This window comes from Lissotriton vulgaris, chromosome 11 (genome assembly GCF_964263255.1).
Source record: "Lissotriton vulgaris chromosome 11, aLisVul1.2, whole genome shotgun sequence".
Lineage (NCBI taxonomy): Eukaryota > Metazoa > Chordata > Amphibia > Caudata > Salamandridae > Lissotriton > Lissotriton vulgaris.
Genome location: NC_141699.1, coordinates 743,281,694 through 743,302,475, shown reverse-complemented (window position 1 = coordinate 743,302,475; position 20,782 = coordinate 743,281,694). Strand labels below are relative to the sequence as shown.

The 20,782-nt window shown below is 43.6% G+C and overlaps 1 protein-coding gene across 1 annotated transcript in view; it reads right to left on the bottom strand.

Moving 5' to 3' along the window:
* Nucleotides 1–3,367: 3,367 nt before the first annotated feature.
* LOC147683429 (C-C motif chemokine 20-like) overlaps nucleotides 3,368–20,782 on the bottom strand; it is a 36,067-nt gene continuing 18,652 nt past the window's right edge. The window contains exons 2-4 of the mRNA XM_086944844.1: nucleotides 14,471–14,588; nucleotides 10,430–10,507; nucleotides 3,368–3,903 (exon numbers count right to left, since the gene is read on the bottom strand). Of these exons, the coding sequence (XP_086800970.1) occupies nucleotides 3,876–3,903; nucleotides 10,430–10,507; nucleotides 14,471–14,588 (224 nt within the window). The 3' untranslated portion in view covers nucleotides 3,368–3,875. The remainder of the gene's footprint in view (nucleotides 3,904–10,429; nucleotides 10,508–14,470; nucleotides 14,589–20,782) is intronic.

The window sequence follows — 20,782 nt, the reverse complement described above, 5'->3', positions numbered from 1 at the left end:
TTTCTACCATATAGTCCTAAATGATGTAATAGGATATGTTGTTTGCGCAATGCTCAATATCTGTCACCACCTACAGCTATCAAATAAGGTTCTAACAATCTCACCCAGCATTTCCATGGTAGAATTGGTTTGCCTATTTTATTTAGGAAGGGAGGTGGTTGAGACATGCTTGACGAAGCCATGAGGGTAGTTTCAACTTTCACATACAGAATTTGCTATAAGCAACTAAACTAGTACAAATTGATTGCTAAGGTACAGAAGGAAGTTATTAATACAATACTAACAACCCTTCAGAAAATGACAGGGTTACATGTCAACCATTACAAAAGTACTACTAATATGATGTCAAATATGGCACAAACCTTAATGCTGAAGAAACCAGAATGGTCACAGCGTGCTGCAAAGTAAAATGTAACTAACACCTCTTATGTGATTTCAAAATATTGTGCGCTCACTAGTGTAACACTTGTTTCATTAGTGTACCGTTAAATTGACATTAAGGAAGAATTAGTGTGGCTTATTCAGGAGCTAATTACTTCACTCAAGAAAGTCTTATGAGTTATATTCTGAATCAGTTCCAAAATTGAGAACTCTGGCAAGTAATAAGGGTGATCAGCTTTTAGATTAATCAATCGAAGTGATTGCGCTACACTTCACAGCCTCTTAATGAGGGAATAGGTGTGGCACAACCTCCTACATCAACGCACCGTAAAGGCAGGTTCTGTTGCCAGACACCCTCTTTCTGTCGACCTCTCCAACTGCCACTCGTGAGAGGCTGCCTACCAGTCACAGCCAGTGTGGGTAAGCGCAGTGAAGCGGGGCGGGGTGAGGCAGAGGGGAAGTGACAAATAACAGAATAGGAAAAATAAAATAAATAAATAAAACCACTTACCTTGCGCTTGCCGCATCACTGAGTCGGCAAGCACAAGGTAAGTGTTTTTTATTTTATTTTCCCTATTCTGCTGGTTGTCACTTCATACCTCACCGTGCTTAACTGCACGAGCCACGACTGCTGACTACCCTCGTTTAAATTGTTGATACGTTGCTGTCCCAAGTTATTGTTGCGCAGCTGGAAAAGTGCTAACCTGCATCAATGTGTCAGTGCTCGCTGTCAGGAGCCAGTAAATAGCAGCCGACCCTGTGAAACACCGTCCACTGCAATAGCTCTCCCGACCCTGGTGTAAAATAATATATATAGTTCAATAGTGAAAGAAGGTTTTTGATAACTTTAGTGGGAAAGTATCTTTATAAAAGTGGGGCTTGTGATGCTTGAGAGTAAACTGATTTAGAATTGGTTTGCCTCACATCCCTGCTCCCGAAACTGAATATACATCTCTGGCTTACTGTTAACAGCCCCCCTTCTGGAAGTCAGTTGCTTGGCCTCTGATGGCAGGAAGGTTAGAGTGATCTTAGCAGAAGCCACTTAGCAGGGAGGGGGGCGAAAGCAATTGGCAACACAAGAGACAGCTGTCTCAGCTCCTCATTTGAAGTCTAGATTTTGCAAGAACGTGGCTAGGATTGTGTGTATACAATCACTGATGAGTAAACAGGATAAGAATGGTACTATGCCACCACCTAATTAGAATTAGGTGGAAATGTTTGGAATTAGTTGGAAATGGAATGAAATAATAGGAATTAAAGAAGATTGTGCCTGGCTGCTGGAGAGAGAAGATTGAAGTTATCCTGTCTCCTGCTGGCATGCAGGTACTGGAAGTGTTGTCCAAGAGCCAAGTTGTTAGCCTCCTGTTGCTGTTACAGGGTAATAGAGGAAGGAGGATCCCTACTCTGAAGAAGGCCCAGCAGCTAATTTGGGGCAGGACCTTCAGTGAAACCCAGAAATAAAGATGTATTACCTGCCCAAGTGGCCAAAGGGCTACAGGAGAGATCTGGATTGATTTTCCCCTCACCAACAAATCATTGGGGTGCTTGGCTGTAACAGGATAGTAGGAGCAGCGAGTCCTGTCTCCACACTTTGAACTTTGAATGGAGACCTCCAAAAAAGTACCAGGAAAATTGAAAGCATTAGAATGTATCACTGTGGAACATTACTTACTCTGCTATTCACCTCCCATCCTCAGTGAGGCAGAACAATTTCTTGGGAACTTTTCTTTGCTTTTGCTTCTGTTGTAAGAGCAGCCTCTGATGTCCATTTCTGGGTAATTCACATAGGCCAAAGGAGCCCTTAAGATCCTCATTGTTCCTATGGGAAGTTTTTCAATATTCTACCTCAAAACTATACAAAAAGTTAGAAATCTATATCTCCAGTGCACCTAAGCCAGTTTTAACTACTTTTGCATCTTTTACACCACACGTGCGAATGCAACGGGCTCTGGTCCCCCAGATTGGTAGAAGAACATAACGTAAGCAGAATTGAAAACTTCACCAGCTCAATCACAATGACAATCTCAAGTAGAACTGATCCTCATGATAATGTAGCGCTTCAGACCTCTCCATTAACTGGTCCCCACTGGGGCAGCTGTGTCTTGTCACCCCATCGCCCCTGCCCTCACATACTCTTCCCCCTGCCCACCCACAGAAACAACAGAATGAAAAGTGTTATACCCCCCTAACACAGATAGGTTATAGCGTAGTCTCACCTCTCGCTTAAATGCCTGGGTATCAGTTAGACAAATCTGTCACACAGTGCACTGCCGTGATCCAAGCATGTACAAGTAACTTACATAAAGAGTCTCTACAGCAAATTTTAAGGGCATATACTTTTAATGTGTTAATTAGTTTTTTTTGATTTGCAATGCTTTCTCTATGCAGCAGCAAGGAAACAGCAGACTCATGATACGTTATCAATATTTGCGTATATACTATATATGTATAACTGTACAACTCCGTACTGAATGGTATACTCAAATTCATGCACAACCTCCACTGCTCTGCTGTTTACGTATGTTAAATTAAAAATTCCCAAACATTATTGAAAGAAAAAAAAATGTTCTGTATCTTTTTGCTCGTTTTATTTCTCTAGGTTTTTCTAAATTGGTTCGGGAATGTTGCTGTATTGCGCACTTAACTTTAATATTGCCTGGTCTTGCGTTGAACTTGACATCCATTTAACTGGGGAATTCCCTACTGCTTCTGCCATTGCTATCAGGAATTGAGCTGAGATTTTGTTAGAACTGTGTTGTGACTTGCTAAAGTTAAGTTGTTATTGGTCACTCCCTTCCAAATTAACATCCCAGTTTCTGTCATTATTATTCTGAGAAGTGAGATTAAGTTTTGCACGTAGGTCCTCATGGAGAGAGTACAGAGATCAGTTGTCTGCACACAGTACATGAAGTTCTTCCCCCAACTACAATACAGTTGGGTTACAATAAAGCTCTGTGATGCAGATCTTCGGACTGCATTTCACAAATAATGTTTATTTTTTTATTATTTTGTTTCTTACACTGAGTTTTTCCTAAGATAAGTGTACACCATTTATACAATAAAACATTTAATAAATACAAATATTATTAGCTGCCTACACAAATAAATTAATAAGGCAAAAGAAGATACTACATAGAACTCCAGGTAGGAGTCAGTAGTGAAACAAAGAAGCTCTCAACTTCAGGTACAGAATGTTAGGCAGCCATTTTGAAAACACGGCCTAATCATCTACATTCTGTCTCCAGTGCATGGCTTTATGACTTTAAGAAAGGTTTGATACACCACGCAGAAACCATGCTTACATATTTTTTCACACCAGCGACAAGGCAGGCTATATCAACTATGGTTTCAAGTATGTTTTGCTGCAATATAAAGCAAACAGTGCAAAAGCCATCATTGTTTCCATTGAAACTAATTTAGTCGACTGATGTGGCATTGTTGGCCAGCAACCAAGAAAGTCAGTCCTGTACTTATGTTCAGATTCAGAAGTCGTCTTAACCACTTCTTCCCTGATTGGTCTTTCTGCAAGGAAAAAACAAAGAAAGAATTAGGCATAAAGTAAATATTACTATAAATGTGCTCTTCTCATGTGAATTTTACAACACTCAGCTGGTTTTCATAAAGGTTATCAATATATGAGACCTATGTCCTGGTAGCACCCTCTTGGCAATAAGTTGCACACTGACACCACCCAGAATTCTGGGAATCCATGGACAGTCATTTGCCAACTTCAATATTTATGGAATGAAAGAAGTCTACGAAATGTGGCTTCCACCATCAAGAAATCTGTCAACATTCATCACATCCATCAGATTCAAATTTTCACAACCTATAGTATAGAAGAAGACTGAAATGGTTGTTTGCCACAATTTCAAGGTCTATTTAGGGGTGGGAAATAAATTCGGCTAGCGGAGTTGGCGAAGTTTTGCCCACTCTGTGCTACGCTTGTTACGAGGAGTTCTGGCAAAACTCTGCCAACAGCCGCTTGGTGGAGCATTTTCTCACGCGCGGCTCGCCAACTTTAAGCTGGCAAGTGGGAGTGAGAATTTGCATCCCTCTAACACAATTTTAAGGTGCTAGAATGGCACCTGGTGAGATTTTATCAACGTGGGTGGTTGCAGTAGGTTGCGACCATTCGTGGTGAGAAAGCTGCCGCTAAAGTAGAAAATCTATTTGAGCCGCAGCAGAGAAGCAGTGCCCTCTGGCACACCGCGTGGTGCCATTTGTGCTTTTTCTGCAGTTTAGAACAAGCTCCCAGTGCTACAAATCAGAGAAAACAGTACAACATGGCGCCTGCTCGTGACACTCCAGAATCTCACAGAGTTTTATCAACTCCTCGAGTTCCACCCATCTCTAGGTCTATTGTATTGACCTGCACATATATTGACTCTATAGTATTGCCTCCCACTATAGTGTCAAGGAAGGCATAGAAAGGAAACTATGCATTTACGATTCTAACCCCACATCTACTTACTTTGCTGATATAGTGGTAGCCAATATTATGAAGCGATGTAACGGCGTGTAGATGTTACAAATTTGATATTGTGACCCTCCATCAACTCAAAGGTATAAAATTCAATTCCTATTAATCGACAATTGTCTCTACTTCTAGACTTTTTTGACAATTAGTATCACCCAATATGGAAATTGATTTACCTAACCCATGACATTCTTGTCTACCAATTTCAAGACCGATCACAGGCCTCAAGTTGGTTGTTAACCCCTTGCGCGCTAGCGGTTTTCCCGCTGTGCGCTGGATTTTTCAAAAACCCGCGTTACATGACGAGCTCAGCTCGTCATCAGCATCGAAGGGGTTAAGAAAGAAATCAACAAAATTGCCAATTTTCCTGTGTTCACCAATAAGCATTTGAAAAGTGATTCACCACAACACAAATGGGCTTAAAAACTGAAGAAAATTGAATGGAGATCCACATGACCTTTAGACCTTCCCCCTTGGACATCCAGAGCACATGGCTCATCCCCCAACTCTTTAAACTAAACTGATATGTCTTCTAATACTGAACCAAACAGCACCTAACAAATTCCTTGTTTAGAATTAAGTCACTGTTCCCACCACACCACCGTTTTCACTCCACCAATACTTACTTGTGGAAGAAGCGGCTTGGACTGGACTAGTAAGAAGTGACTGAACACCAACAAACTACTTTCACACAAACCTTCTGTACGAAGTCAACCTTTTCTGTGTGGTCACCACTGATTTTTCATCTTTTACGGAGCCTATGTTTTTGCTAGTGTTAGACCTCAGTGCACTTTAATCCTGCAAACCATTGGTAAAGGGCATGTGCTCCCCCTTTTAACATGATTTATTTGGCATATTTCATAACATGGCCTCAGGCCTATCATTGTAGCCTGATTGTAGCAGTGAAAAAAACTATTATTCGACCTGCAAAAATAAATCCTTTTGACAGGTCAAAGACTTCCTTTTAACTATTAATAAGTCACCCCTATCTAGCTCATGTTGCCCACAAGGTAGGGTGCATGGAATTGAAAGGAGATCATAAACTTGATGTTAACATGTTCTTTCAGTGACTAGCACCCTCAATCTGTTTTTCACTGTGCCAGTCCTAGCTGCATATGTAGAACACCAGAATACAGATTAAAAAAGCTAATAGTGTATTTTGGGAATTGGACCAGCTAGAAAAATAACTAAACATCTATTTTTAATAGAATTAAAACCCAATTCGATGATGAAGTTGGATTTTTAATAACTATTAAGAAAAAGTAACTTTATGAAAGTTTTCCTTTCCCTGCCTGAAGTTCCTGTAGGCTACATTTGCATTTTCTCAACAATTTTTTCAGCCAGTAATTAGCAGTTGACGAGGTATGGAACCTGCTCCCTGAGTACTTAGAAGGGGAGGGTGGTGTTGTTCCCTTGACAGAATGGCATTTGGGTTGAACCCAAGAAAATAATTAACTTGAAAGAGGTCTCCCTGTCACATGCAAATGTCAGCTGATATCTGGGCAGGGCCAATCCTTAGATCCTCACCACAGCCAGGCAGGCTTTACTCAGAGAGGACCTCTTTTTGACCCTACAATGTCCAATCCTGCAGGAGTGTCAAATCATGCTTATCAGACTTGCTGTGGTTTACACATAACACTGAGAGCGCACTTAAAAGGAAGACAAACCAATCTTGCAAATCCAGTGTCTGGTTGCCCAGAAGCCCTGATTTGTTCTACTAGATGTCTGTGTTTGGGTTTAATGGGGGTACAGTGACTGGCACCAACTAGATTTTAGTGTTAGATGTGAGCAGACACTAGGATTACCATAGTGCAATCTCCACACAGATATATTTCAGAGCCTAAGTTGAGTGTGTCCAAAGACTTTCACTAAATGCCCAAAGTAGGTAGGGCTGGCCCCAGAACATTTATCGCATTGTTTGAGGCGTGCTCAGGAGCCATTCCCACATGCTAGCTGGTGGCAGGCATAATGGTGGTAACTCCAGACGTCCGTTTCAGAAAACTAATGGACCTGTGGAAGTTCAGAAGAGGACTGCACCTGCAGTCTGAACTGGAGAAGAGCTCTAAAGGATTGGACCTGCTCTCCCTCTTGTATGCAGGACAAAAACGTGGATGTCAAAGGTCATAGACTTGACCTTCTGTTGAAGCTACAGGGATACAAAACACTTCAAGAGGATTTTCCTGCAAATGCCCAGCTGGCTGGTGACACCGCACCTGGATGGATCCTGCTGTTTGGCCTCTGCCTGATAATGTGAGTCTCTAGTGCCTCCCCTGAGGTTCTAGGGAACTTTAGAAGTGTGCTCTTGTGGTGGATTGGGACTTTAAGGACTAAGGTCAGAGGGAAAAGTCTTTCACCAGGGTGAACATGGTTGGTGTAGCTGACACGTGCTCCATCGCAGTCAGCATCAACTTGTGTCTAGGTCACAATTTACTGCGATCATTGACTATCAATGACACTTTATTCTTCTTGGTGCTATTCCTACTTAAAGCTTTAAGAATTCCTATCTTTGGGAACTCTCATTGAGGCTTTGTCATTTTGGTGTAAGTTCTAATTCAGTTTCGGGTTTTTGTTATTTTGTATTTCGACTTCATTACTGTTTTGGTCCTGCTTAGGCATTGCTCTATGTTAAGTCTGTCTGCTCTGTGCTATAGCTACCAGGGAGTCTGAGCTCAGATTAATTTAGTGACTTTAAAGGTTCACTCTGACAAGGGTTGTGATTATTCCTTGAGGTGAGTAGTCACCCATTCCAAATAATGATCCAATTTCTTACATCTTTTTTAAATAAATACTATAATTAATTCAATATTATTACTTTTTCAGTCTTTGAAAGGCTTTACAAAACCATAATCAAATGCACAATTTCAAAATACTTATATATTTAATACTACCAAGTAAATTCCTTTTGATGGGCAGCATACATTTATAAAATAGCATAATGATTAAACGAAATCCCTGCAACTTCATTAGCTACAAAACTTTTGGAAACCTCAAACTCTTTTTAGGTAACTGCACAGAACATGTAAAGCAGGTTAATGATTAAAAAGTATGTGTGAAAATCTATTTATTAGCGCATGGTACTAAAATATAGTGCATTAAATATTATTTGACGCAAATATTGTGTTCTAAATGTCATTTATACAAAATGCCAGATTTTAGTGAATACTAGAACATCTGCATCCAATGGGATGAAAGTTTTCTAACTCATAAAAGTGATTTGAGTAAATTCAGAGCTTCCAACAGAGCACCACTGTTTATGTGAAAGTATTTCACAAAATCAATTTCTTTAAGTATGTTTTCTAATTTATATTCTTAATAGGGGTATGGAATCGAATTTCTGAAATATTCATAATGGTAGTGTTCAAGCACGGTGCAAAATAGTATCTCATAACTTCTGATTGCATAATTTAGGCCGCTCTGCATTCGGGCACTATAGCCCTTCTACAGGGGGCGGGGGTTTTAAGCAACTGTGATGAAGAACGCAAATCCTCATGAAAATAAGTTACATATGTCAAAAATAAATTGCTATTTACATTTAAAGGCCAAATGTTCATGATTAAAACGGATACGCTGCAATGTATGTCAAAAATAAATTGCTATTTATATTTAAAGGCCAAATTTTCATGATTAAAACGGATACGCTGCAATGTGTAATATCAATGCCAGCATCGCTCGAGAACTTGCAGCGCACCTTAAGTCAAACAGATAGTGTTCATTAAACAATTATAATAAGATCATTGATTGAGAGCTGGAATATTCAGTGCAATAAAAAATATCATGGAACACTAACATCATGGACAAATTTGAGGGACAAAAGTGCAAGTAAAGAGGTATAAAATCTACTATTCTCAATTCCACATCTATGTACCTTTACAATATCTACATTGTCAAGATATAAAGATGTGGAGTTAGGTAAAGAAAATCTATACATACCTTTTTATATGTTGCCACTTGATAGTGTGACTACAATATTAGTGCCCAATGGTATTATGTAGTCGATATTCTGGATCCACACCAAAATCATGGTGATAGAATGAATTGTGCTAACAGGAGACGTTATGAGATTTCCACAACCCTTGAACACATTCATTGTGAACACTGCAGAACAGTAATCCTTTACACCGTTGAAGAATAAAAGCTGAAACATACTTAAAGCGATTGTAGTTGTGATATATATTAACTGAGAAAAAGGTAGTATCCAGTTGCACTCTCTGTAAGTACTCAGATTCCATTGTTGATTTGCCAAATGATTATCCAGGCATGGGGTATTAGACAGGATGCACACCACTACATTTACACATATTGAGAACTATGTCAAAACATTAATAGACAGAGAGTTCAAAAAGAGTGTACAACTAAAGGAAGTTTATTCTCTCTCTCTCAATAGTTCTGTAACAGATATTTGGGACATTCTATGAATATCAGGTGATAGTTTTGATAACAATATTCTGACATTAACCAATAAATAAGTATTTTGCCTTTGGTGTATAGAGTAACATTCTGGCAATGCATTTAATGGTTAATGCATATGTGCTTTGGTTTTACAACGTAAATGTATTAGTATGTCTTTATGGAAATGACATTGCTGGTTATAAATCAATTTTTAATCAAAATTAGTGGTGTCACAATCCATGTATCTAACACTCACGACATATATTCAGAAGAGATAACATTGGGTTGTCCATGGCTAACACAAGAAGGACTCTTGGAGACTGCCCAGCCAGTGTTCCATGATGACTGTCTCCTGCCCCAAAGGAAAATCCTTTACATGGGGGGTGTCTAGACAAACTGGGCCACCATCACGACCTTTCAAACAATGCCCAGGATCCCATCTGCAGTCCCTACCCTCGTTCCGTGAGGAAGCCTGCAGTGGGCACCAAATAGATCACACCTTCAGTTGGTTTATACTACAAGCTAGATAAACCATTGTAGCTACTGTCACTTCGATTCAAGAAAACCAGAAATACAGGCCCAGTGGAGATTCACCATCAAAAGCCACCCGACTGAATCAGAGACAGTTATATGGCATAAGGAGAAATACCTGAAGATAACATCTTATACCATAGCAATCCACATAATGCACAGCACGATGACCAAGGAAAACACAACAACAAACCCAACCCCCTTCACAATTGACAAATACCAGGTTACTGGCATCAAACATATGTTGCAGCACCGACTGGTGACAGTCCTTCTCTGTGTCTCCACCCTCATGGTTCCTGACACACCCCTACCACTTGCCACATGCCCATTCCTGTATGCCTCTCCTGCTCCTGGCAAGGTCTTGCTGACCAGCTCCATCCTAATATCACGCTCAGGGATGCAGATCCCTATGCCGTTGGGAGTCCCAGCCCTGGCCCCCATCCCATCCCGAGCAATACCGTGTAAGTCTTTGCCGATAACTGAAATTCCAGAATGTCAGGTGTAGGTAAACATAAAGTCCATTTTGTGCATTCTATTACATGGAATTTTGCCTCTCTGGTCACAAGAACCAGAGTGAGTGGAAGGAAGAAGACTGCACAAGTTCTGCCGGTTGGCTTAAGAAATATGCGTGTAAAGAATCTTACGTGCCTCAAGGTTTTGATCAACACTGTCACCCACTTCTCCTGGGGGTTGGCACACACTCTGAAACCACGCCTAGTGTGGAATCTGGAAGAAAGAGACAAGTTGTGAATGCAACACCTAAAATAAATTTCAGACAAAAGCAAATCTGGCAAACTTTCAATATTTTTTCTGATCAGTGATTCTGAGACGATGTGAATGGTTTTGGGTGAGTTTGGCGTTTACAGCCAGAGCTGCCGACTTTGGATCTTGGGAGCCAGGTTTGAGTCCCGGGTTGACTCATCATGATGTGATTCTGGGCAAAATCAAGGGCCAGATGTAGGTAATCTCAATTTACCTATTCTTAAATACTGAATCATACTGATTCGGTATTTAAGAATAGGTAAATGGGATGTAGGTAATTTTTCGTAAAAAATTACCGAATCGGTAAGTTTCGGTAATTACCGAATCGGTATTTACCGATTCGGTAATTGCCATTCATTCCTACGGGCCTGTAGGAATGAATGGCAATTACCGAATCAGTAGATTCGGTAAAAGGGGGAAAACATTGAAGGGTGGCAGGGTGTCACTTTGACACCGTGTTGCACCCCTCAATTGTGTATGGGTGCACATGTGGCACACATGTCTGCCACATCGCACTGTTGGAAATACAAAAAAAATGCTTTTTCAAAGGTTTTCATTATTTACCACCAACTTGTAGTTGGTGGTAAATAACTAATCATTAACTGAGGAATGCACCAACTTGAGTGCTCCCTACATCCTGGATTCGGTAATTTACCGAATCGGTATGTTAAGAATTCGGTATTTTACCGAATCCTTAAATTACCAATTCAGTAAAATACCGAATCCTAAAAAAATGCCCCCTACATCTAAAAAGCCTAATACCGGTCTGTAACGGCCGAAATTCGGTAATTTCGACAGTTACCGACCGGTATGGGGCGACCTACATCTGGCCCCTAGTCCCTTCGTTCCTAAAAAACTGATCTGGCTTTGTGTAATGTACCTGGTGCCCTTGGGCTGAGTTTGTGCTTTATGAAACTGAAAAAAACTACATTCCCCTTGTTGAAATGGGAACCATTATCAATAGTCATTGCCCAAATTAAAAGGTGGTGATATGATACCAGGGCTGGAGAAATCTATTTCGGTCAGTATTTCGACCAGTAATTCCAGATCTGGAGAGTTGAAGTTCACAAAGAAACATGCAGACCAAGAATAGCTGTAGCAAAAATGCAGGTTTTCCAGATTCCTGGGCCTTTTTGATTCTCACACCTAACAACTGCTAAGAGACAGTAGTAAATGTGAGTGTGGGGGGGCACAGTGGGTTGGTGTGTAGGGCAAGAGCCGGCTCTTCTGCTTCTTGGTTGGGTATTGATCCCACGCCTTCCTTGCTTTTACAGGGTGGTTTCACCGGTAAACAACATATATTCCGTTTTACCATGTGCGTTTCTGCACCCAGTAATCTGGGCCTAGTATTCTCACATTCAGTAATTTTGGGAGTGGGGACACCAGACCATTCAGAATCAGCCGGGGAGAATACTTGGGACAACAGCTAATGAGAGCCCTGCAGTATGAGTTACTTAAGTTTTACCAAGGCATAAATAAACCTTAAAACTGTTTTAAGCCAGAACACATCTCCCAGATTCATGAAGGTATTTGTCCTGGCTCAAGGCAGTCATAACAATGTTATTTCTGACTTTAGGCACTTGTCTTCTTATAGAAGAAATTCAGTAAATGTGACCTATGTTTCAATTGTGACAGTTTTGAGAATGTCTTAAGTGAGAGAAAATATTTAGTTAATCAGGCTCTAAGTCCAGAAAAACACCAACATCGCCTCTCTCAAAAAACCCAGCTATCATATTAGTCATCAGAGACATTATGTTTCAGTCTGAGTTTTTCCTTTACAATGATTTTTTTCGACTGTATTTACAAATGAACCAGGTTTATAACCCGCAAAAACAGTAGGCCCCATTCACAAAGAAAAGTTGTAAATCTGCACCCTCTGCAGAGCTCTTGTGAACAGGCTTGGATGGTCTTAATTTGTTATGCTCTCACAGAGAGTGACTATAGTTTATTTCAGTTTCTAAAACGTATGCCTCAACACTATGACATAGCAACAGTTACTCATTTATTTTATTTTATTTATTTATAAAGTTTTATATACCGCGAACATGACCCTTGTGGGTATCGGAGCGCTTTACATTACACCGTTCAGAAACATTAGATGGTTGAGGGGTAATATAAACACAGTCAATATTCGACATTCAACCCAAAAAGAGGTAGACAGTGGTACATAAGATAACATATGTTGCTAACAGTCACATATGATTTAAAGTCTTAGGATATAAATGTGTTCATTAGAAGCATTTTTACTTCTTTTTTTGAAGGAGAATGAGGGAGTGATTCTGCATACAACTGGTTTCAAATCTTCGGTGCGATACCTGATAAGGCTCTGCAACACGTTCTATTTTTGTGGAAGGATTGTGGTTTCAGTAGCAGTGAAATCGTGCTTTGCGAATGTCTACAACTTCCCGACAGCTCTAGCTTTTGTGTTAAGTACCTGTGGGTTTTGAGATGCAGGGCTTTATGGGTCATGCAGGTGATCTTTAGTTGTATTCTTGCCTCGCAAGGTAGCCAGTTAGTTTATAACAAAACACGTTACCCATATATAATTCTATTTGTTATGTATGGCTTTCAATAGGAGCAACTATTGTGAACACCGGATTCTAACTCTGGTAATTCAGTGTTATGATATAGCAAACGTTGATAACCAAAGCTGCTAGCCACTGTTGCTCCCTCATAAAGGAATCCCATACTGCTCTGACAGGGCTTCTTAGAGACTGTCAGAGGAGTTCTGGAAAGAAGGGAGCACAGCTCCTGAAGGAGAAGAAAAGGAAGACTTAGAGATTGATGGGTCTGTGTGGCAGGAGGCCAGTTATTTATTTTGTTTTACATTAAGGGTAGGGGGGACAGGCCATGTTATATATGGCTTCCCTATTACTCCTCTGCTCCGGTGTAGCAGTTGAAATATGGGGCAAATGATTTTGGGTGCCATACATAATGTGAAATTATAGATAGGTAAAAAGTGAATTATTGGGATGTTTTTTACTTCAAGGTTCTAAGTGACATCATAGACAACTCAAACCTCACTCTCGTTGTCTATTTGATGTCATTAGGAACGCCTCAGTGAAAAACATCTCCATAATTCTCTGTTACCTATCTATAATTCTCTGTGCCAATTCACAAACATTACCCATAATAGCACAGTGCAGTACAGGAGCCTATGCAAAGATGAGGATTGACTACTCATAGATCAAAGAACCCTGAGAAACATAGTTCAATCAGTAAATTTAAAAAAATCGTACTACTGCTGATGCTGTTTTCAATGAACGCCCTGAACAAATCAATTATTCTTCTGTGTGGCGTTTGACTGGTGATTTGAACTTGAATTAAAGACCTGCAAAAGTAGAATAAATCATTTGCAAAATTTAGCTGTTTTCTTCACTTGCCTGTGAATGTTTGTCAGGCCTTTTTTGAAGTTCATAAAGACTTATATAAAAGGATACTTTTTTTATATTAGTACGAATCGTGTTTATATGAAAGTTTCTATAATACAGGGAATGTACATACTGCATCATAATATTTGTATATTTTTTTTTGCTTGATTTTCTCACCACCACAAGCTCTTTGTCACATTATGTAACTCCCAGAAGTGTACATAGAGAAGTACGAATGTGAGTTACTCCAGTCATATGCTTGAGTAAAAATCTTATAATTTCCAGTGCAGGAAAGGGTCGAATTGGAGTTTGTGTGGGGTCGAATTGGAGTTTGTGAGTGCCCACTATTTCACAAGTTTGTGTGCGGTTTTTAACTTTAAAAGCAAACCACACTTTGGTCGACCCGCTCCTTGCTTTCGATGTACTTCTACGGATTTCTGTGAACTCATAGTGGAGAAGTCTGTAGTTGTAAAACCATTTATGCCTGTCAGAAAACATTCTCTTTGCCATCCCTGGTTATGGGACTCTTAGCACGCCCTGGTCAGTCATTACTCACATTACCGCATCTATGTCACAGACTTCTTCCGCACTCTGAATAGTGAAACTCCTCACAGCATGTCTTGGAAGAGGTTTTCTTGTATAGCGGTAACAGCAATCATAACTGGTTGGGTAGGCTGAAACAGAAGACAAAATAAACAATGACAATAATAGACTAATGGAGAAAAAAAAACCTTCAAGAAAATGGAAACTAGATTACTTAAAGGAAAGTTATTAAAACTATGTTGCTCCCAGAAAAAAGTTGAAAGTTAGCCAAAGGTTTGAGGATGTGGCCTAACGCTAGGGTGGTCGACCTCGAAGCTGGGGAACCAGGTTCGAGTTTTGGCAGGGAAACTCAACATCCTGTGATTTTGGGAAAATTACTTAGGGCGAGATATACGACCATTCCAATTTGCGAGTTGCAAATTGCATCGTTTTGTGACTCGCAAAAAGGAATTTACAACTCAGACACTGTTTGCGATTTCTAATGAGGTCGCAAATTGCCTACCTCATTCATGAGGCAGGTGATATTTCGGACACCATTCGGAATGGATAGCACTCCCAGGGATGGTGGCCTGCTGGGATTAGCGGCCCACAATGTCTGTGACTGCTTTTTCAATAAAGTATTTTTTTTTTTAAATGCAGCCTGTTTTCCTTAACCTGTGTGCTGCGCCCTTCGGCCAACGGCCGTCGTGAGCACTACCTCCGTAGTGCTGCCCAAGTCCGTTGGCCAGCGAGGTCCCGCCCACGCAAGAAATCAACCGCACCGCGGTGGAATTTACGCCGCGGTTAATGGGTTAATCTGCATATTTTAACAAAATCATTTTTTGTTTCTAGCTCAAACCGATCAAAAGTTAGTAAAAATGTAGCAACGTGTTCGCATATAATAGAAAGCCATTCTCAAAGGGTAACTGGTCAACTTACAGTTGCTTATTTCTGTATTTTGTTGTTAGACAGGTATTGTGAAATCTTTGCCCAGACAGTTTTACCATCTATAAAAATGAAAAAATTATTAAGTAATACTAAAAACAAATGCCACTTTTGGACGCATATTTTTCCCACATAGTTTAGTCAACCCTGATGCATAATTTGACACTGCCTTGCCGCATTATTCCAGTGGTCCTGCATGTAACCAACCAGTAACAAAGAGGAGGCCGTAGAGGTATCACGATTGGGCCAAATAGTCAATCATTTAATGTCATTGCGCTGCTTCTAGCGTTTTAGCACAATTAAGTCCATGGACAGTTTAGCATGTTGTTGGACTTGGCCCTTAAGGCAGGTTCACCCCTAATCTTTTTGCTTTTAATCTGTGATATGTGTGGATGATTTTCTGGTCTGTGCGCACTTTTTCTCTGTGTCCCAGAGTAAAGTGCGTGCATGTAGTTAAACTGGCCTGCTCTCCCATAGGGATGCATGGGGAATGTCTGTGTCCCTAGTAATTCCTGATGTGTGGGGAGTGCATGCTCGAGTTTGGTATGTGCGTGTTCGTGGGAATGAATGCTTCGCAATGATGTATGTTGCGTGAGTGTGGCATGTGTAGAAATGCCATTTCTGGGACTTGGCATATTACTGTAAAATATGCCTGCAGTGTGATTGGCTGGAGCTGGCTGGTGAGCCTGGCTCCAGGAAGGCTGGATGGGTCTGCCCGGTGGTGAGTGTGAGATCAGCATGCTTGATGGCTTGGGAGGAGTGCACTTGGTCCCTGATGGGCCTGGACTTTCCCCGGACAATGCTGGCTCCACCCCCTGTAGTGCGACTGATGGCCCTAGCCCTGCCAGTGAATAGAGAGGGTGGCTGAGGTAAACAGAGTACTTCAGAACCAGCTGCGACTGGTTTTCCCCCACCCTGCACCCTTGAGACAAAGGGTTTGTCTGTATAAGAAGGGGCTGTGTCCCCATACAATTTGTCCTGTTCTTGGTTCTGTTCTAGGATCCTTGCCAGAGGGGGCTGCTGCTGCTGCAGGGGCCAAGAGGACCGCCACTTGGCTGTCTCCCTGCCTGGAGACCCAGTGTGCTGGCTCTGGCCCTGCCTTGCCCCTCTGCCTGCCTCCAGACCCTGCTGGAGCTGTTGCTGCGCCTGGAGGCGCCCTGACTTTGATTTGTAGCGCTAGGCGCGCTTTCCTGATGCCCCAGCGCTCAATAGCGCTTTGCTTGTATTTCTAGCGCCGAGCGCGCTCCTCCTGTGTCCCCGAGCGCTTGGGAGTGCTTTATTTTGCATGGCCGGTGCCCACCCGGCATTGGGACCGAGATTGCCGATTTTGCGGCATTAGCGAGTGCCACCTCGCTTTATTTTTTAATTAGAAGGCCGGTGCCACCCGGCATTGCCCCGTGGTATTTATTTAATTACGAGCCGGTGCCCACCCGGCATTTCCAAGGAATCACCGCCGCAGCCCGGGAGCATCGAGAATTGTTGCCGGGCCGCCGCTCTGCCTGCAGCGACCCGGAAGTCCCGCCCCTGACCCCCAGGGCCGCGCTGCCATTGGCGGCCCCGGCGGAAGTCAGGCGGGAAGACGTCGTGACGAGGCCAGGCGGGAGACCGAGGAAGCCTGCTCCCGTGTCCGCGAGGCTCCCCGTGTGGAGAGGAGCCCCGCGCTGCTGCTGGGAGGCTCCCCGTGAGGAGAGAGGAGCCCCGCCCGCCCTGAGACAGCCGGTGAGTGCGTGAAGGAGGGAGAGGGGCCGCGGGACACATTGCCGGTGTCCGCCCCTCCCCCATAGCGCGATCTCGCGCGCACTACTGCGTGGAGCCTCGATAGGCTCCTGGGGGCATTATCTGTTTCTGAGTCCCCCGTGAGGGACTCCAACGACTCACATTTTTTGGTGCTTGGAGCCCCGAGGCTCCCGGGGCAAATTGTTTGTTGAGCCACGAGAAGGCTCCCGCCCCAGCCCACATGGTCTTAGAGCCCCAGAAAGGCTCTTGAGCGCCCACATGTGTTTAGAGCGCTGAAGCTCTTTTGTGCATATTTGTTTTACGAGCCCAGAGAGGCTCCTTGCCCACTTTGTTCTTGAGCCCTCCTGGCTCCAACGTTGTGCATTCCTATTTAACAACTGTCCAGCACTTAGTGGACAGTTGCCACGTTTAGGCTTTGTGTTCTGTGCTGCCTGCACAGACCCCCTGACACTGAGACTCAGGGCATTCCGCCCCTTTCGAGGCCAGTTGGCCTGAGGGACATTTATGAGTGTTGTGCTTTGTGCACCCTGCGCATTGTAATTTATTGTTGTTATGTAATTCTTGCGCATGTGTTCTAACCTGTACCTTTTCTAAAAGTAACCTGATTAGGTATTTTTATGGTTATCCCCTTTTGCTAAATGTGACCTGCAGAGAGGATTGTTTATGGTTATCCCTTATGCTAAATGTGACCTGCAGAGAGGATTGTTGATGTTGCATTTTATGTTTAGGTTTCCTTCCCTTTGCTAAGAGTGAACTGCTTAGGTGTTGGTATTCCTTCCTTAGGTCCTGGTTACCTGCGTGATTTACCTACAGTGAGTTAGGGTTGCGTAGGAGGTCCTTACTTTTCCAGTGATTACTGGATGCGTGTTGCATTTGTAATTTTGGTGCTACTCATTCTATGTTTACGACATAAGTGTATATCTACCAGTATTATTATCTAACAAGTGCCTACCCCTGACAGTGGTCCATGTGGCCCTGTCCTGTACATAATTCCCCTTGTAAATTCTGCCCGTGCCTCTGGCACATTGTACAGTTTGCGTGTGTTATCTAATGTGTTTTGTTTATTATAAATACAAAGGCTATTTTTGATATATATCCTTGTGTAGAGTCTTTCTTTGTGGTGGGCCTTGGGTGTTGTTGCTGGGGTGCGTGCGCAAATACTTAACTCATACCGCCTCCAAGTTTAGCCTAGACTGCTCGCGCCACGCTACCTAGAGGGCGAGTGGGGGTTGCCTTGGTGTGTGACTCCCCTGCCCTGACTTTAGAAATGCTGATCCCTGACTGACCTCGACGCGAGTCTTGGCCGGCCAGGGTCCCGTTTCTAACATTGGCGGCAAGCGGTGAGGATAAGGATTTGTGTTTGCGCTGTACCACAGTGGCGACAGGCCACACTTCAAAGCTCTGCATTTTTTTAGATAACCACATTTTGGGAATTATTGTTTTTTAGGGAAGTTTAGTTTGGCTTCTCCTGAAAGGTGTCATTTGTATTTTGTCCAGTACCTTGTTCCCCGCCCTGCTCCCAGAGTTTGGTACCTGTGTCACTAGTGGTCAGGTTGAGAGAATCAGGGGTGGTAGAAACTGCCTTACCAGTCCGAGGGGAGGGTTGTGTGTGAATGAGTGTGTGTTACGCTGGACAGTGGAGTGCAAGTTCTCTGAGAGATAGGAATCTTGCTGAATTGTGATTGTAATCTCCTGTTTAGCTCAGACCCCCAGGTTCCCTGTGTCAAACTTTTCCCGAGAACGTCCGTCAAAATGGAGCCAGTTTTTGATCTCTGTAGTCTGTTTAGGTACAGTAGGTTAGAGCTGGTCAGATTCTGCGAAAAGGGAGGCATAGAGGTGAGTGAGTTGGTTACTCAGTCCCAGCTTAGGGACAGCCTGATCCTGTGGCAAAAGGGTCAGTGGGAGCTTGAGCACAGAGAGAGAGATAGGGCCCGGGCCGCACGCCATGAGGGTGGTGAGTCTGTGGGGAGCCCTGAAGATTCTGTTGATGAATGTGAGTTGGATGGTGATGACAGTGGATGGATGTCAGCAGAGAGTGATGACCCCATAGATAGGGAGTCCCTTGCTGGGTCCAGTGTCAGTACCAGCGCCCCATCCCTTTCCCTGTCCCCAGAGGAGTGGTTGGATAGGAAGGAAGAGAGGGAGTATCAGCTAGCGTTGGAACAGCTCAGGTTGGAGCTTGCCAAGCTAGAGGCTGAGAGGGCCTTGCTCAGGGAGAAGGTAGCCCAAGAGAGTAGGTTACCCCCTGAGTGCATGTGTAATTGTCTGGATTCCCCAGGGAGGGTGGAGTCCAGTGGTGGCAGCTTTTTAAATGTTGGTGTTGACAGTCCCACTCCCAGTTCCCCGAGTATGGTGCCTGTTTCCCCCGCAGAAGAGTTTGGGTTGAAGTTCAGGAGACTTAGGAAACTGCCTCATCAGTCTTGGGAAGACTTTGAGGATGAGTGTTGTGGAGCACTGTTTGATTGGGAAAAGGCTCACGTGAACGACAAGTCTGGCGGATTGTTTAGCATGGTTGTCACAGAGCACCTGCTCAGTTATAGTTCACCAGGGTTGCGCCAGCACCTGTTGAAGTTTGGATCGTTTTGTGCATGTGAGCTTGCAGCGGAAGCCGACCGATGGGAGAGTGCAAGAGGTTCCTTAGCGCCGCTAGCGAGTGATTCCGATAATAGTGGGTCAGGTTTTCTCCAACCCAGCGTGGTGGAGGAGGGTGAGAGTAGCCCAGCTAGGTCTAAGTATAGTGAGGAGGGTGTAGGGGCTTGCTGTCTGTCTCAGTGGAGCGGAAGTGAGTGTGAGACCGAGAGTCCCCAGATGCCCGAAGCCCTGCCTCAGAGCCTGGATGGTTTCTTTAGGGAACACCAGGGTGGGGACCTATGCTTGCCTGTTAGTCCACTTGAGGGAGATCTCCTAGTGTGTGGAGGACCTGGAGCATCTGTGAGCGGAGCTTCTGTAGTTGTGGAGTCTGGCAGTACTGCTCCAGGAGGGAGAGTACAGAAGTCCAGTGAAAGGAGTGATTTGGGAGTGACCTGTGAGTCCTCAGAAGTCCTGGAGTGCCAGGCAGTGATTCCACCAAAGGTTCTAGACCGGAGGTTGGAGGTCCAGGTTCAGGGGTTGCCTGACCTGAAGGGTGGGAATACTGTAAGCAGTGTCCTAACCAGTTCTTTCTCCAGAGGTACCGCCCCGGTTGGGAGGGAGCAGGACTCTGGAAGGGGGTGCAGAGGGTGGGAAAGCCCACCTCTGACCCCGGTACCACCTGAGGGGTTAAACCCTAGGTTGGGAGAGTGGTGTTTAGAGGGTACCCCTCGCAGGAGGAGGAGGAACCCTAGGAGAAGAGGTAAGGGGAGGAGAGCCTTCCCTGAGACTCCTGGTCCACCTAAGGTTGTAGACCCTAGGCTGGAGAACCAGTGGCAGTCTAGCCCTGTCTTGCAGACAGGAAGAGTGGAGCATGGCTATTATGTGCCAGGGGTTACTACCCCCCGCTTGGTGAGTTGGCAGGAACCAGTGGCACCTGGGTGGCCTAGGGCCTGGTCCTCGCCGAGGGCAGCTGGAGAGTACCAGTGGGGTAATCCAGTGTGTCCCTACAGTAGCTTTAGAAAGAACCCCAGGGGTTCACAGTGGCGTAAAACAGGAGGGTGTCCCTGCAGTTGCGGGCCCGCGTCCGTGTTTT